This window comes from Onychostoma macrolepis, chromosome 10 (assembly GCF_012432095.1).
Source record: "Onychostoma macrolepis isolate SWU-2019 chromosome 10, ASM1243209v1, whole genome shotgun sequence".
NCBI lineage: Eukaryota > Metazoa > Chordata > Actinopteri > Cypriniformes > Cyprinidae > Onychostoma > Onychostoma macrolepis.
The window spans coordinates 1933840-1951270 of NC_081164.1; the positions used below are offsets into that span (position 1 = coordinate 1933840).

The window sequence follows — 17431 nt, forward strand, 5'->3', positions numbered from 1 at the left end:
GAGACTTTTGTTTCCCTTTATGTATCCATTAATTACTGTGTGCAGGTTACATTTCACAACATTTATACAACACTGTCACAATATGGACTGGGTCTGGAAGACCTTCAGATTGCATTTATGTTGCACACTGACTTTATCTGCATCTGCTTTCTTTAGCAAGATCCTTTTTTTTTTTCTTTTTTTTGAGAACTTGATTTTTAATGTGAATAATTGAAAAGTGATGTTATGCAGAATTCACTGCTGTTCAGTACAGTTCAAGTGATAAAAAAAAAATAAAAATAAAAAACCCCTGCTCATTTCATGTAACAAGCATCTTCACTCTGCATTCAACTAAATGTTTCAAATTCAGAGCGAGGAAGCAAATCTTGATGTAAGAGGATGATTAGTGATTCTGAAAAAAAATAATTAAATACATTTAAAAACAAGCGATCAAATTCCTGCTGAAATCGTTTTTTTTAGCTAATAGGAGTTGTAAAAAGCAATATGATAAACGCATAGCTTTAAGTAAACCCTTTTAAAATGTAAAAAGTAAGACATTTTGTGCCTTTGAGTAAGTTTTTGTAATGAAATCCATGGGTACTTGATTAGTAGCGTTTATACTTCCAGTCCTACGACTTCATTCCTGTGAGAAGCACCCAAGGAACCGTTCCCAACTCGCCGAGCTCCTCTTCCATCAGGTAAACGCAGACAACGTGCGCTTCATTTAAGGCACAGCGTGCTACATGAAGAACTGGCCGAACAGATTGGCCACCCCGAGCAGGATGAGGAAGCTGTGGAAGATGATGGAGGGCCAGCGTAACTCACCTCTGCGCTTCAGTGAGATCATGTGGATCAGAGAGGGAAGCACAAACACCAGAGCCAAGCCACATATGGCCCCCGAATACCTGAGAGGAAACCAACATTTACAAAGCCACCTTCATTTCTATAGCACTTTATACAACACAGACTGTGTCAAAGCAGCTCCACAGAGATAAACACGAAAAAAAAATGAATCTTGAAACTCAACTATGGAGACAGTAGTATCAATAATATCTCTCTGGCAGAGAGAGAGAGAGAGAGAGAGAGAGTTCAATGCAAATCCTTCACAGCACTGCTGGATACACATAGGCTCTGTCCAGACACCAAGTTCCTGTTTTAAAAAAGGAAGTAGGAAACAGTCTCTTACCTGATGATGGAGCCGATGTTGGGGTAAAACCTGGCCATTAGGACTCCAGCTCCCACAACAAAGATGTTCAGAATAAACACATGAAGGAAACTAGGAATGGAAAGACGAGGCATCAACAATGTCAATACATTTTACACAGACAAACCTTTGAGATCATCCTTTAAATATACAGGGCAAGTCAGTGTTCTGCTCATACTATATGATTTACATTTCTCAGCTTATCAGCACTGGTGTTGTTCCTCTTGAATTAAAAGCTGCAGCTGTCACACCAGTCTTAAAGAAACCCGGCCTTGACCCTTCAGATATATGCTGCTCAACTTTAGTCGTAGGCGTCATCTCATCACCTCTATGAATGTTTCCAGTCCGGTTTTCGCACCCTTCACAGCACTGAGACAGCACTTCTTAAGGTTGTCAATGAACGTCTTATGGCCACTGACTCAGGCTCCATTAGCATTTTAATTCTGTTAGATCTCTCACAATATTATAATCTCACGACTCTCGGCTCTTGGTATTTCTGGAACTGCCCTATCTTGGTTCACTTCTTACCTGTCTGACCGTCAGCATTACATCTCTGTCTGCCAGGCTAAGTCCTCTACTGCTCCCGTCTCTCATGGTGTTCCTCAGGGTTCTGTTCTCGGGCCTTTACTCTTCATCATCTATATGCTCCCTTTAGGTAATATTATCCGTCATCACGGCTTCAACTTCCACTGCTATGCAGACGACACCCAGCTCTATATCAGTTCTCAACACAACTCTCTCTTTCCCACAAACTCCATAACAGCTTGTATTAATGATATAAATGCTTGGATGACCAGTAACTTTCTCAAACTCAACACATATAAAACAGATCTACTACTAATTGGTTCACCAAAAATGTTGCTCCTTTTTGTGCTGATAATGTTAACATTGCTGAGATTTTGGTTCAACCTTCCACCACCGTTAATATATATTAACAGTATAATAGGTATAATCTTTGACTCCTCTCTCTCCTTCCTACCTCACATTTCTTCACTCACTAAATCTGCCTTCTTTCACATCTGTAATACTGCTAGTTTACGTCCCTTCTTAAATATCAATGATGCCGAGACACTGGTTCATGGCTTCATTACTTCGACTCGACTACTGTAATTCTCTTTTCTATGGTCTACCAAACACAACATTAAATAAGCTTCAATATATCCAGAACTCTGCAGCTAGGGTTCTCACTTTTTCAAAGAAATCTTCTCATATTACTCCCATCCTACACAGACTTCATTGGCTACCCGTTCATTTGCGTATTCGATACAAGATTCTCCTCATCACCTTCAAAACACTTCATGGTCTCGCCCCCCCCCATATATTTCTGATCTCATTCATACTTACTCCCCAGTTCGCACACTACGCTCTTCAGATACTGGTCTACTGTTAATTCCACACCACAGGTTAGCATCGTTTGGTGGACGAGCGTTTTGCATCTCTGGCCCACACGCTGGAATTCTATTCCCAAACACATACGTGATCTTTCTTCATTACAGGATTTCAAAACCCACCTTAAAACACATCTTTTCCTTTCTTGTTTCTCTGATCTCTGACTGTATGATCTGATTCATGTCATGGATTTCTTGTTTATTTCCTTATAAATGTTTCTGGGAACACCGCTATATTTTGACGTTCCAAAAGCGCCTCCTACTGGCAGAGAATCAAACTGGATTTTCAATAAGCCTGTCTGCTGTTTCTCACCATCTGCCCATATAACCCCGTTTTAAATTAATGTAAGAATTTATACATCTGACTCGTCTCTTTTCTTAAAAAATGGTTTAAAGACTGAAATGTGACGTTTATCATTTTAGATATTTTTTGTTTTTGTGAAAACTTGTATCTCAACTGTAATTAAATCATGTTTTACAGTCATTTTACAATTTAATAGACATTGCCCTACCCTGCTCATATAGTAATATTTTTTATTTTTTAAATTAATTTTTGCAGGCCTAAAAAAAAAAAGAGGTCTTAAAAAGTCTTAAATTTGATTTTAAAAATCCTGCAGACAGATGTAGCTTTGCACACTGCCAGCTTCTAGAATAATTTTGATCAGGATTTTAGCGTTCATAACAGAGGGCTGTTATATTTTACAGTTTGTCGATTGATATAATTAATTGTTACAATATAATTGTTAATTGATTTTGTAGGCTTTGCATACATGTGCACCCCTCAAAAGCCAGAAACCACAGAGCCCCCCCCCCATAACAAATCCCAATTTAACCCCTACACAACTATTACTCACCCTGGATAATGGTCCCCGAAGATCTGCCCCATCAGCTGCACGCGCACCAGGTACCCCAGCAGAGGATACACCGTGGTCATCTGGAACAGAAGACAAGTCCTCGCGACAAACACCAGGACATCGCTGCTGGGAAAGTTATCCAGGAAGTTCTGTAACACAAGAAGAGACCATGTCCAATATGAATGAATGCACCTCAAACAGCTTATTTTGAAAATGTTGATATTAGAGTTGCAGTCTTACTGGTTCGATGCAGTCTTTAGACAGCGGTGGTGATGGGAAAGCAGCAAAGATCAGCACGCCCACATAGAGGTACGTTAACCCCACCAGCAGGTACGCCAACGACAGATCCCGCACCTGCCAACACAATCACTACTGAACCATCCATCTCAGACATTTACTATACTACCGTGAAATATATTTTATGATGAGCATGACGATAAAATCAGTTATTATAAAAATAAAAAAAATTATTCAGCAAGGATGCATTAAATTGATCAAAAGTGACAGTAAAGACTTGCCAAAACATATGAAAATGTTCCCACAAAATATTAAGCAGTACAATAATAGAAATGTTTCAGGAGCAGCAAATCAGCATATTAGAATGATTTCTGAAGGATGTGACACTGAAGACTGGAGCAATGATACTGAAAATTCAGCTTTGATCACAGGAATAAATAAAATTTATAAATATATTAAAATAAGAAAATGGTCATTTTAAATTGTATTAATATTCACAATATTACCATTTTTATTGTATTTTTGATCAGTCTTAATGAGCACAAAACTCTTCTTTCAAAACATTTTTTCCTTCAGATGTGAAATCTGCCCTGTGTTCTTGAAAGATTTTGTAAGAATTCACCTAATATAAATCTCACAAAATAAATATTTATGTCTTCATCTCTTGTTGCTACAACAAACAATTCCTATGTTTGCTCAGTGACTGGACATTGTGCAATGAAGTGCTACCACACACACACACACACACACACACAAAAGCAGTCATAGTTTGGCTGACTGTCAGGTTCTTTCTGATCTTCCTGACAACTCACTCTTGACCACAGTGACTCATCTCCATTTTCCCTTTGTACAAAGTACAACACTATGTCTTTTTTGCAGCACTAGCGGTTTTAGTTTCTCTGTAGCAGAAAAAAAGAAACTTTTCTGCACCCGCAGCAGAAGTGTAATGTATGGAACATGGAACTAATCCCACAAGGACAGAAATGATGTTTTGAGTCAGATGGACAGGCTGAGAACACTCACGTTGTTTTCCTGATGTCTGTTGTTCTTCATAAGCGTGATGATGCAGTTGTGAATGAAAAATGCTAGCGTGAGAACCCCACTCAGCTGAGGAAACAGCGATCTGAACTCTAAATCAGAGATAATCCACAAGCACACATTACACAGAGAACAGTAAGTGCTAATTCACAACTCTCTTTTACATGACTCATGTAAGGGCTTGACTGCCTCAATACATCAAGGAAAGAGAAACGATGTTTGCAAAATGCCTGATTTTGCACTGGTAATGGCCATTTGATCATTTAAAATGTCATACAATTTATTTAATCAATCATTGGATACATTTTTAAAAAGTCATTGGCAAATAGGGTGAAAGTTAAAATAGGTTTTTGAATCTTTTCCAACATTTACATTCATCGTTTTTATTTTTACATTACAACACTTCACCTACACAACGCTGTAGATGGGTTACGATGTGGCTGGACGTTTAGCTTTCACTGCAGTTGGCAAGTTATTTGAAAGGAAATTAATAAAGAACCATAACTATACTTTTAAAATGAGTGTACAGGTGATTTCAAGACATTGCATGATTTAAAAAAGAAAAAGATTCCCTTACCTGGAACAAAAAACATTGATGAATCAATCCAGTGGAACTCCAGGTGAAAGCCCAGTCGAATTGCTTTATACGTGACCAAAAAGATGAGATAAACCACTGACAAGGTGCCTGTGAAAACCAATAAAAGCACAGCGGGATCATGGTAGATGACACTGATCAGAACACGAGCTGCTGTTCATCCCCGTCAAAGCAGAAATATTACCACTCTAGCTGGGAAAATAAAGGCCATACCGAGGAAGGTGAACCTGGCGAAGAAGGAAGCGGAGCGGAAATTGAGCAGCGGCAGCAGCAGAACGATGAGGTAAAACGGGATGGTGTTGGTTTTACTCCACCAGCGATCAAACACCTCTCCTGTGCTGTTCTCACTCGCATAGTATTGCAGAGTACGGTTCCCGTCTGGATCCAAATTTGGATATGGACATATCACTAGTGAAAGAGGCCAGAGAAACACACATTGTCATACTGAACTGAATTGAAATAATGAACACTTTAAAGGGTCAAGCACATGAAATGCAGCTTCAACAGCTAAAATTTTTATTTATTTTTTTAAAAACCAATTGATTCCAGTACTGGAGTAGTATTACAAACTGACATTTTAGGCAAATCAGTTCAAAAGTTATGAGTATATATTTTTTAACCAAATTTAACTTTTTGTTTTCTTACACTTGAAGTTATTTCAATAAGCAGAAGCATTATCAAGTTTCATTCAAACAAAATGCAGCATTTTGTAAAAAAAATAAAAATAAAAATGCAAACCATTGGGTACCATTGGGCTCTGAATGGTTCTAAGAATGCAAAGAGACCAGGCTCATGACTTCAGAGCAATTAGTCTTAATAATAATAATAATCATCTTTTTCACAGTCCACGTGTCGTCACATTCAGCTTCAATTAGTAGTACATTTCTGCCTGCATTACTGTCAGCAGGCTGTAGCCAGTTTTGACAAGATAATTTAACTTTGCTGAACTTGACCATAAGCATCAGTATTTCAAACAGTATATTTAGCCTTACACAATACCCTACCATATGTGTAGTCTTCCATTTTAACATGAACATTTAACATTATGTAAGCAAAGGGATTGTCAGCGTTGCCTGTGTCACTACAGTCATGAGATAAATCAAAGGATAAACTGCCCATGGCTGCTCACGTTGCCATCTATCTATCCATCCATCCACACACACACACACACACACACACACACACACACAGGTGCATCTCAAATTAGAATGTCGTGGAAAAATTCATTTATTTCAGTAATTCAACTCAAATTGTGAAACTCCTGTATTAAATAAATTCAATGCACACAGACTGAAGTAGTTTAAGTCTTTGGTTCTTTTAATTGTGATGATTTTGGCTCACATTTAACTCAACAAATTAGAATATGGTGACATGCCAATCAGCTAATCAACTCAAAACATCTGCAAAGGTTTCCTGAGCCTTCAAAACGGCCTCTCAGTTTGGTTCACTAGGCTACACAATCATGGGGAAGACTGCTGATCTTTTGGATTGCCCAGTGGTCCAAAGTCCTCTTTTCAGATGAGAGCAAGTTTTGTATTTCATTTGGAAACCAAGGTCCTAGAGTCTGGAGGAAGGGTGGAGAAGCTCATAGCCCAAGTTTCTTGAAGTCCAGTGTTAAGTTTCCACAGTCTGTGATGATTTGGGGTGCAATGTTATCTGCTGGTGTTGGTCCATTGTGTTTTTTGAAAACCAGTCACTGCACCCGTTTTCCAAGAAATTTTGGAGCATTTCATGCTTCCTTCTGCTGACCAGCTTTTTAAAGATGCTGAGTTCATTCTCCAGCAGGATTTGGCACCTGCCCACACTGCCAAAAGCACCAAAAGTTGGTTAAATGACCATGGTGTTGGTGTGCTTGACTGGCCAGCAAACTCACCAGACCTGAACCCCATAGATTCTCTTTTGTCAAGAGGAAAATGAGAAACAAGAGACCAAAAAATGCAGATGAGCTGAAGGCCACTGTCAAAGAAACCTGGGCTTCCATACCACCTCAGCAGTGCCACAAACTGATCACCTCCATGCCACGCCGAATTGAGGCAGTAATTAAAGCAAAAGGAGCCCCTACCAAGTATTGAGTACATATACAGTAAATGAACAGACTTTCCAGAAGGCCAACAATTCACTAAAAATGTTTTTTTTTTTTTATTGGTCTTATGAAGTATTCTAATTTGTTGAGAGTGAATTGGTGGGTTTTTATTAAATGTGAGCCAAAATCACCACAATTAAAAGAACCAAAGACTTAAACTACTTCAGTTTGTGTGCATTGAATTTATTTAATACATGAGTTTCACAATTTGAGTTGAATTACTGAAATAAATGAACTTTTCCACGACATTCTAATTTTATATATATATACATACATACACACAGTATATATTTTGAAAATAAATAAATATAAACAACATTTTTCTGAAATATATACATGCATGTGTGTGTATTTATATATACAAACACATCATAAATATCAAAGTCTTTGATAAATATACAGTACACACATTATGCAAACAAAAACTTTTATTTTGGATGCAATTAATCGAGATTAATTGTTTGACAGCACTAATATATATATATAAAAAAAACAATGAAGCACAATTGTTAGTTTATCTAAAGTCATTTTTGCTTAGTATGGTTGAACTGGATCAAAGGTCAGCAGCAAAGACATTGGTTAATAAAATGGGATTAAATACATTTGTGTTTAACATTTAATTATTGCAGGTTTGCATCATATTCTGAGTTTGCATTTCACTGTTTAAATTCATTTCGATGAATACTAAATCTGTTTTTTTTTTTTTGCGAATGAGATGAATTAATGCACATTCACATTTATTCTAGAACTACAGTAGCATCATGTTCACACACAACGCCTCTGTACTTCTGATTTCTCCCAATATGGGGACTGGAGACTTGTCAGTCAATAAATGGGAAAACAAAGTAACTGCCGTTACTTTTTGAAGTAGTAACTCTTTATATTTTCTTGTAAATTAAAAAGTAATGCGTTACTTTACTAGTTACTTGAAAAAAAGTAATCCGATTACGTAACTCATGTTACTTGTAATGCGTTACCCCCAACACTGCTTGTCTACAATATAATGCTATCCAATCAATGCACTCAAACCCAGAGGATATGACAATTAAGATTATAAAAAAAATAAAAAGTTATTTTTGAATAATCGAATCTGTGCTGAAAATATTTATTAATTTAACAACCTCAACTTGATCTAATACGTGATGACTGTATTAGGAAGTAAAGTAAGTGCATGAAAGCAGTGCTAACATTACATTATGAGTCTTCACTCATAATGTTTCATGAGAAGTATAACATCCAATTTTATTGCTCTGTTGTTTGTTTGCATGCTTGCATTTCTTTAATAAAAAGCTGGTTCAACTCTGAAGTATCGTGCATACACATACAGCATGTCTTGTGCGCTTCCATTTAAATCAGGACATATCATCATACCCGACTAATGATTGTAAACTGTGGTTGATATGTTGTGATGAAACATCTGTGATGAATCATACACCATTAAATTGCAATAACCCTGTGCTATGGACATTGCCATTCATACAGGTTACAGCAGAAGTTACTTTACACTACTATTTGAAGCTTCCTCTTTTCTAATGCGGAAGTGTGAAAAAGGCCTATAATATTAATGGATCACTGTGTCCACTCACCTCTGTCTGTTCCATTTGTGCCAAAACCATCTGTTGTGTTGACATTGTGAACATAGTCTGTGGATGCAAAATACACAAGTAGTTACACAGATCTTCCCAGAAAATATCAAAAGTCCATCAGTTAATGGGCAGCAGAACAAATGAGGAATGGCGGTGAGAACAAACACTTACTGTAAATGAATTTTCCTGTATTGAACAGGAAGTTGGACATGAGGACCCAGTAGACCACCATCGCACCAATCAGTGACACCAGTGAGAAAACAAGACTCGACCATTTTCCGAATCCCCCAAAGTAATATTTACACACATCAGGAAACTCCCAGTCTGAGGCGTCTACATACGCTGCAAAGACAGAGCTGCGTGTTACACAGGACTCATGTTAAACACCTGCTGCTTTGGTCCATTAGTGGAAATATCATAGAATGCAGGGTTACACAAATCAACATCCCATTAAATTTTCTCCATAGAGAAACAGATTTTTTTTAGCAATAATGTAGAGACATATGAAAACAGATCTATCAGCAACTCCCGAGGTTGGTAAATGATGGCTGACGTTTAAGCAGGATCTGAACTCTTGCATATCAAACAAACGTTCAAGCCCTGGATTATCCTGTCTGTCACATAAAGAAGTACCAAAACTGTCATTAGGTGCATAACGCCCCTCGTTGAACATTAAACTGAGAACGGTATAAAGATCTTATTAACCAAACTAGATTAAAAGTTTGTCAAGACAAACTTTAAGTTGGCTTGAGAGAGCAGGACCAGAAAGTTTGAAAAGTTTAAAAAGCTAAAAAGTTTAAGAAGTTTAAAAAAGTTTGAAAGTTTGAAATTTAAAGTAATTTTAAAAGCTTAAAGTTTGAAGGTTTTGAAGGCGATGATTAGATAGATAGATAGAGTACTCTGGGTGGTTGCTAAGGTGTTGCTATGCAGTTGCTAGGTGCCCAGGGTGGTGGCTAGGGCGTTTCTAATGCGGTTGCTAGGATACTCTGGGCGGTTGCTAAGGTGTTGCTATGCAGAAGCTAGGGCGCTTGCTAGGATGTTGCCATGTGGTTGCTAGGCTACCAGGAGTGGTTGCTATGTGGTTGCTAGGGTACTGAGGGTGGTTGCTAGCTTATTAACCAAATAATGGATGTTTTTGTCTAAAAGCTACACGGAGTCACTGTATCTCTCATAACTTGAGCCTTTTGTATTGGGGCTGTAAAAAACTGTGAAAGAATGACTGTTTATTTGAGAGCGATCATGTGGTTGGCTTACGTATGGACTTTGTGGACTTTAATACTCTGTAGCAGCAGTAGAGCGTCAGCAGGCCCATAAGAACAATAATGATGATGCCCAGAGTGAAACCAGCCTAGAAACAGAACAAAAAATAATTTATCTTCATAACAGCCTGCAGTGAGGAAAGGAAATACACAAGAAAAACGTAAACTTACTTGTTTTATGCCCCATGGCATACTTAATATAGATGTTCCCATCATGGTGTTCCATATGGCGAAGCTGCGCGCACACACACACACACTTAAATCAAAAGGTGTTTCAATAACTGCTTGTACATTTCTGGAAATATGACACGTAAATTTGCTCTGCCTGTCTTAACTCCAGTAAAACTAATTGAAAAAATTAATGCTCTCTCCATTTAACATGTTTGCAAGTAACCGTGCCGTTTAAGGCAATTATTGTTTGGTTTTCTGATTAGTCGCCTGTTGCCTTAACATTTTAGCGCTGTATCTTTTCCCACTCTATAGCACTGTAATTCACAGGTAAACCTGCTCTGTGGCAGGTCTTCATAACTTCACAAGGTCTTCATAAAGCAATGCATTAAAAGCCTTTCTGAAGGTGGTCTTACATTGTGACAATGCTGGGGTTTTTGACAGTACTGTCGCCCCCATGCACTTTGAACGCTGTTCCCAGTGGACTGTAGATATAGATTTCCTCAGGAGAAGGAATCACATGATCTGGAGGTACCTGATGAAGATAAGGCACATAAACAAACGCATTATATCACAGTGTCTTTCATGTTATACAGGACAAGATTGCAACTTCAGGAGTCCCCAAACAAATGATGCATTGTCCTGAAATACTGGTGGAAAGCGGAATTTATGGTTGAAGACTGTGTTAATTTGTATTTAGAGATGCATCCTCCACAAACCAGATCAGGCAAAACAAAAAAAAGGAAATCAAAGCCACATGCTAATTCAATTATACACCACCAGACTGATCACAAATATCTGTGAAATAAAGCAGCACAAAGAGGTTTCACCCACATACTGCCCTCAAAGAGCTGGATGATCTCACAATCATGAAATTTTGGCTCGAGACTAATTGGAATATAAATATGTATACTGTTTAAGTCACAATGTAAGCTTATGGATAAAAATGAAAATTCTGTCATTGTTTGCTCACTCTCATGTCATTACAAAGCTGTATTTTGTTTCACAGAAAAAGGAAATTTCTACAAGTTTTGAAAGACATGAGTCTGAGTAAATGATGATTTTTGGGTGAACTACTGCTTTAAGGCTTTGTAAACCTACATTGGACAGGTGTAGAATGAATGTTATGAATGAATGAATCATTTTGAATATGATTCACAATTCTTCATTTTCATGTGTCATTTTAAGGTTTGACTAAAACAAAAAGCCTTAAATTCACACAAAGGAAGACCATTGAGTTGGTGTGAATATTTGACAAAAGTAATATTTTCCATTCTAAATGTACGGCCACATTTACGGTTGACCTGATCATTTTTTCAATAGGAATTCATGCATTTGTGAATTTCATGCGGAGGCGAAAGATTTCGCTACGCAGATTTCTCAATGGGTTCAAGTTGGTTGCATGGATTTGCTGTGTTGACCAACAGAAAGCTGCTTGGTCTGAAAGTGGCTTCTATGTAAGCTGTAATTCATCACGGCTTTACTTCTTAGAAAACAACAAAATGTATCTTTTTTTCCCCACAAAGTTTCTGCCATTAAATTTAGCTAATGTGACCGCACCTTAACATCTGTAGAAACGGTATTAGTAGCTTATCTCTGGCATTAACTTGATAATGTGTAACATGCAATGGACAAAAATATTTGCCATTGTGCAAATTATAAAAAGTGAAACCCTAAGAATTCTCAACTGATCAAATTGAGTGCCTTGTTACTTGATTTTAGTGTTCTGTTTTTTTGTGATTGACTCTGTACCATTTTTCAATTATTCTTTTAAAAGATTGCTTAAAACAAACAAGAATTTTTAATAAAACATGATGTGAGCTTACTGGGAACAGGGGTGTGCTTAAAGGGTACAAGAATGTATCCATTAAGCACAGCCAGGCTTTTTGCATTTAATGATGTACATCTTAATTGAAATACTTTTGTCATTTAAAATCAAATTAAATATTGTGCGAGAAATTTATATTTCATTTTAACATAACTTCTTGTACTGAAACCAATATCTTGTGCACTAAAAATGTCAGATTTTGGTGAGCTTAATAGGTACATTTACCCTAATGGATAAAAATATTTGCCATTGTGCAAATTATAAAAAGTGAAACCCTAAGCAGTCTCAAACAAATGTGCATTTTACGGCATTTGTATATCCACTATGCGATTTGAATTTGACATGCACGGTGATTGTGGTTATCGCAAATAATTGCAATAGGCCTAATAAACCACCTATAGATATTTTGATGTCTGTTCGTCCAGACACAGTGCAGCAGATCTGAAGCATGCAGTGGTATTTTGTAGTGAAATGTAATGAAGTGAGTGGACACACCAGCAGTCGGTCTGAAGAGGCTGTCAGACGGCCATAGTAATGAACTCTGCTGCTCAGCACCGCAGCTTCAGCGGACACACGCTCCTGAGCATCATCTCCCACTATGTTTCTGGGCTCCACATGGAACGGCCTGAAAGACAAAGCAAACAGGACCCTGAGGTGGGGTTCATAAACGCCTCAGAATGAGAAAGCTGATCTAGGACATGTTCTTTACAAGATGTTTGGTGATTTCACATCAGCACAAGACTAACAAGAACTATTATTGTACGCATTAAGTGTAGGGATGCTCCAACCCTAATCAAACACACCTACAGCCAATTAAGATCTCCAGGATCACTTGATACAGGTCGGTGATCTGGACATGAACTCTGTAGGGAGCTAGATCTCCAGAAACAAGACTGGGTTAACGTGTTTTGTAATATTGTGCACATGGAGGTACAGGAGGGTTTTTGTTTTGAAGCACACTGCACATAGCGCTACATCTTAGAGAGTATTTGTGAAATACCAGACTGTGTTAATTCAATCTGGCCAGTGATGCTAATTATTCCTGGAAGGAAACCAGTGACTAAGTTGTGATGTAATGTTCCGAGTAAATGTTACAGTAAATTTCAAATTCAAAAATTCTTTGTATGTTTTGCTCAAAAAACAAAAAAGAATGCATAGTAACACTTCAAAAGATGAAAACATTCTATGCGTCTTTACCATTCCTGACTATATCTGAAATTTCACCCAAAATATTGGTATTAAGACGTTAAACTAAAGCCAGCAGAAAAACAGTACCTTCTTTGCTTGGGGTCCAATGAATCGGTGTAATACTCCCCAGCTCGCACTGACCCTAGTAACGGTTTACTGTCCTCATCCATGATGCTTGTGCCTCGTTTAAACCGTCATCACCTGTAAAGACAGACAAACACAGAATACTGCACCGGATCAGACTGCCCTCCTCAAAATCAACACACTAACAGCCAAACAACTTTTTTGACAGGCATGATCAAACTTATACACATTTTTCCTGTGGAAAAAAAAATATGTATTTGTAGTAACACTTTAAACCCTGCACATGGATAAGACATGATGAGACATGTCACACACAGACTCTAAAGCGTCACAAAACAACAGCACAGAGATGCCTGTCCTGTGAGTAATGTGGGAACACTTACACTCCAGATCAACAACTCCTGCCATCAACTGATACATGCATTATTTATTTACTGATTTGTGTTATGTTATTAAACACGCACACAGAGACACAATGAATGTCTTCACAAAGATAGATGTACAAAATTGAATGTGGGTGTGTGTGTGGTAAATTTGATCAAAGAACGCTGAGAAAATTAATCTGCATTGTTAATCCTTTTGATCTTTTATTTTAAAAATTCACAGAAATCTAACCTTTCATTGGATAATAAGAATTTAAAATGGGGGAGAAATATCATTATGAAATAAATGTTTTTCTCAAATACACGTTGGACACAATTATTGGTACCCATAGAAATTCTTATGAGTAAAATATCTCTGAAGTATATTCCCATTCATATTCACAATTTTGAGCACTCCAGGATGATTATGAACATGAAATTATCCAGCCATGGCTTCCTGTTTCACAGAAAAATAAATAGGAGGGAAAACAAAGCCCAAATTCCCTTAATCATCCATCACAATGAGAAAAACCAAAGAATATATTTCTGATGTGCAGCAAAAGATAATTGAGCTTCACAAATTAGTGAAGTGGCTTTAAGAAAAGAGCTAGAGCAGTGAAAATCCCCATTTCCACCATCAGGGCAATAATTAAGAATTTCCAATCAACAGAAAATCTTACGAAACTGCCTGGAAGAGGACGTGTGTCTATATCGTCCTAATGCACGGTGAGAAGGAGAGTTTGAGCGGCTAAAGACTCTCCAAGGACCACAGCTGGAGAATTGCAGAAAATAGTTGAGTCTCGGGGTCAGAAAACCTTAAAAAAAAAAAAGGGTCAAACAGCACCTACATCACCACATGTTGTTCGGGAGGGTTTCAAGAAAAATTCTCCTCGCTCATCCAAACACAAACTCCAGCATATTCAGTTATCAGACACGACTGGAACTTCAAATGGGACTGGCTTCTATGCTCAGATGAAACTAAAAAATTTACTTTTCAGCAGCAAACACTCAAGATGGGTTCGGTGCACACAGGGATAAAAAGTACCCCATGTGTACAATGAAATATACTGCTGTATTTGTGATGTTGTGGCCTATATTTCTGCTGGAGGTCCTGGACATCTTGTTTAGACGCATGGCATCATGGATTCGATCAAATACCAACAGATAAAAAAAAATCAATAAGTGACTGACTCTGTTAGAAATCTTATAATGGGCCATGTTTGGATCTTCCAACCGCATAATAATCCAAACACAAACCTCAAAAACAACACAAAATGGGTCACTGAGCACAAAGCCAAGCTTCTGCTGGCCATTCCAGTCCTCTGACCTGAACCCTGTAGAACATGAGTGACCTGAAGAGAAGCAGCAACATGGAGCTGTGAATCTAAAGGGTCTGGAGTGATTCTGGATGAAGGAATGGTCTCTGATCTCTTGTCAGGTGTCTCTAACCTCATCAGGCATTATAGGAGAACATTTAGAGCTGTTAAACTGGCAAATGGAGGTTTCAAAAAGTATTGATTAAAAGGGTGCCGTTAATTGTGACCAATGTGTATTAGAGAAAAACATTTATTTCATAATGATATTTCCCCATTTTAAATTCTTCTTATCCAATGAAAGGTTAGATTTTTGTGATTTTTTTTTTTTTATAAAAGATCAAAAGGATTAACAATGCAGATTAATTTTCATAGCCTTCTTTTATCATATTTACCAAGGGTGCCGATATTTTTGGCCATGACTGTATATATAAAATTTACATTTAGTCATTTAGCAGATGCTTTTATCAAAAGAGACTTACAAATGAGGACAATAGAAGCAATCAAAACAAAGTGACAAGTCTCAGTTAGCCTAACACAATACACATAGCAAGGTTTTTTGTTTTGTTTTTTTAAATGAAAGAAAACATGTAGAATAGAAAACTAAAAAGACAAAAGAAAAAAAGGCTAGTTTAAAAAAAAAAAAGAACACAAGTAGACAATAGAAAAGAAGCTAGTGTTAGAGGGTCAGATAGATACAAAGACAACAGATAGATAAAATAGAATTAGAATAGAGTGCTAGAGTTAGAGGGTCAAATGAAGATGGAAGAGATGTTTTTTAGCTGATTATTGTAATATAAAATCACGATTAATCGTTTTACTGCCCTAAACTGAATAGATTTTAAATAAATGTTAAAAATCAGTATCAAATTCATTATTACCATTACAATGAACATCATCTACATCTTTCAGCAGCACGCAGAAGCAAAGCCATTCAGAAACAGAAGATCCAATCAACACTGATTAAAGGAAAAAGGAGTTAATGTAAGTAGATTACCTTTCCTGTTGTTTAGATTCTTAAACAAAAGGCGTTTTGTGAACAGAGCACATTCTTGGACTCAGTCACTGTTTGAAATGACAAGATAAGGCACTTCTGAAAGTCATGTGACATCAGGTGTCATTATATGAGCCCTGCATTTTCTATGAACAACACACCTTCATATCCAATGTGTCAATAATAACATTTCTGTTCGAACATCTGCAGTTTATATGCAATACACGTGATGACAAACACAGGTGAAATCATGTAAGACACTGAATGTGTGAGTGCATCATTGTAAAGTATTCATTTAGACTATAACGAAATAAAAGACAGAACCAGAACACGTGCTTCATGCGATCATTACACTAAATCAACTCAAAAGCCCTTACATCAGCTCAATTTGGGTTATAAACAAAAGTGTAGAGTTAGTACATTTCTGTTTTTATCCGCACAGGTAGCCGTACGCTTTACATTGAGATTTCGTGTCGCTTTAGTATTTAGATGAAAGCTCATAAACAGAAAGCTTGAATTATAAACTTACCAAAGCAGACAAAAGCCGACAATCTGCTGAGACAAACAAATGTTTTGAAAAGGAAACTCGGTATTTAAACGGCACATGTTTTTCAAATGTTGCATGGGATTAGTAGTGCAGCTTTCACCGCTACACAACGCAAAGGAGCGCGAGGAAGCCTTCAAACAACTACATTACCCATAATTCCAGAGCGGGCGAAGGACTGCAAGCTGTTCTGGGAACAGACCCTTATGAGCAAACGCGGATGTTAACAAAATTAATTAAAGAGAAAACTAACGTTTTATTTCGAATTAAAATGTTTATTGTACGCATTTTTATCTTAATGTAATTTAGTGTTGTTGCATTGTGATTATAGAGATATTTTAATGGAAGACAGTTTCTTAAGCAGGTGAGCTCAGCAAACTTATAAGGCTCAGGATAATTTAAATAAATAAATAAATAAAGACAAAACCTTTTTTGTTTTTTAAGCCAAAAATAATTTCTAGAAAAAATCTATAAAATAACAACAATAATAATAATAATAAAATAGTATAATTCCTTGGGTATTACTATACATTTTATGAATATAAATTTTCTGGTTATGCCAAGCTCTAAAATATTTGATCAGGTATACATAAATATTATAATATATATAATAGTTTTATAAAATATTTTATTTTAAGTAAATCACAAACTGGAAATATCACAAATGTTGTGGAAAATAGGGACCTTGAAGTCAAAAGGGTTGCGAAACAATGCCCTCGGACAGGGG

The 17431-nt window shown here is 37.0% G+C and overlaps 1 protein-coding gene across 6 annotated transcripts; it reads right to left on the bottom strand.

The window, feature by feature from the left end:
- Positions 1-712: 712 nt before the first annotated feature.
- Positions 713-17431, bottom strand: slc38a9 (solute carrier family 38 member 9). 6 transcript variants are annotated; one of them, XM_058789441.1, is made up of 16 exons: positions 17389-17431; positions 16048-16125; positions 13495-13608; positions 12715-12844; positions 10808-10926; positions 10395-10458; positions 10219-10312; positions 9136-9306; positions 8965-9021; positions 5509-5703; positions 5278-5385; positions 4686-4792; positions 3666-3779; positions 3426-3574; positions 1166-1255; positions 713-884 (listed from the first exon to the last, which is right to left on the bottom strand). In XM_058789441.1, exons 3-16 carry the CDS (start codon positions 13575-13577, stop codon positions 719-721), a joined length of 1647 nt encoding a protein of 548 aa, XP_058645424.1. In that variant the 5' UTR covers positions 13578-13608; positions 16048-16125; positions 17389-17431; the 3' UTR covers positions 713-718. The 6 variants fall into 6 exon arrangements, with proteins under 6 accessions (XP_058645424.1, XP_058645423.1, XP_058645425.1 ...); XM_058789440.1 differs by lacking the exon at positions 17389-17431 and adding an exon at positions 16690-16849; XM_058789442.1 differs by lacking the exon at positions 17389-17431 and adding an exon at positions 16690-16849 and having other exon boundaries at positions 13495-13634.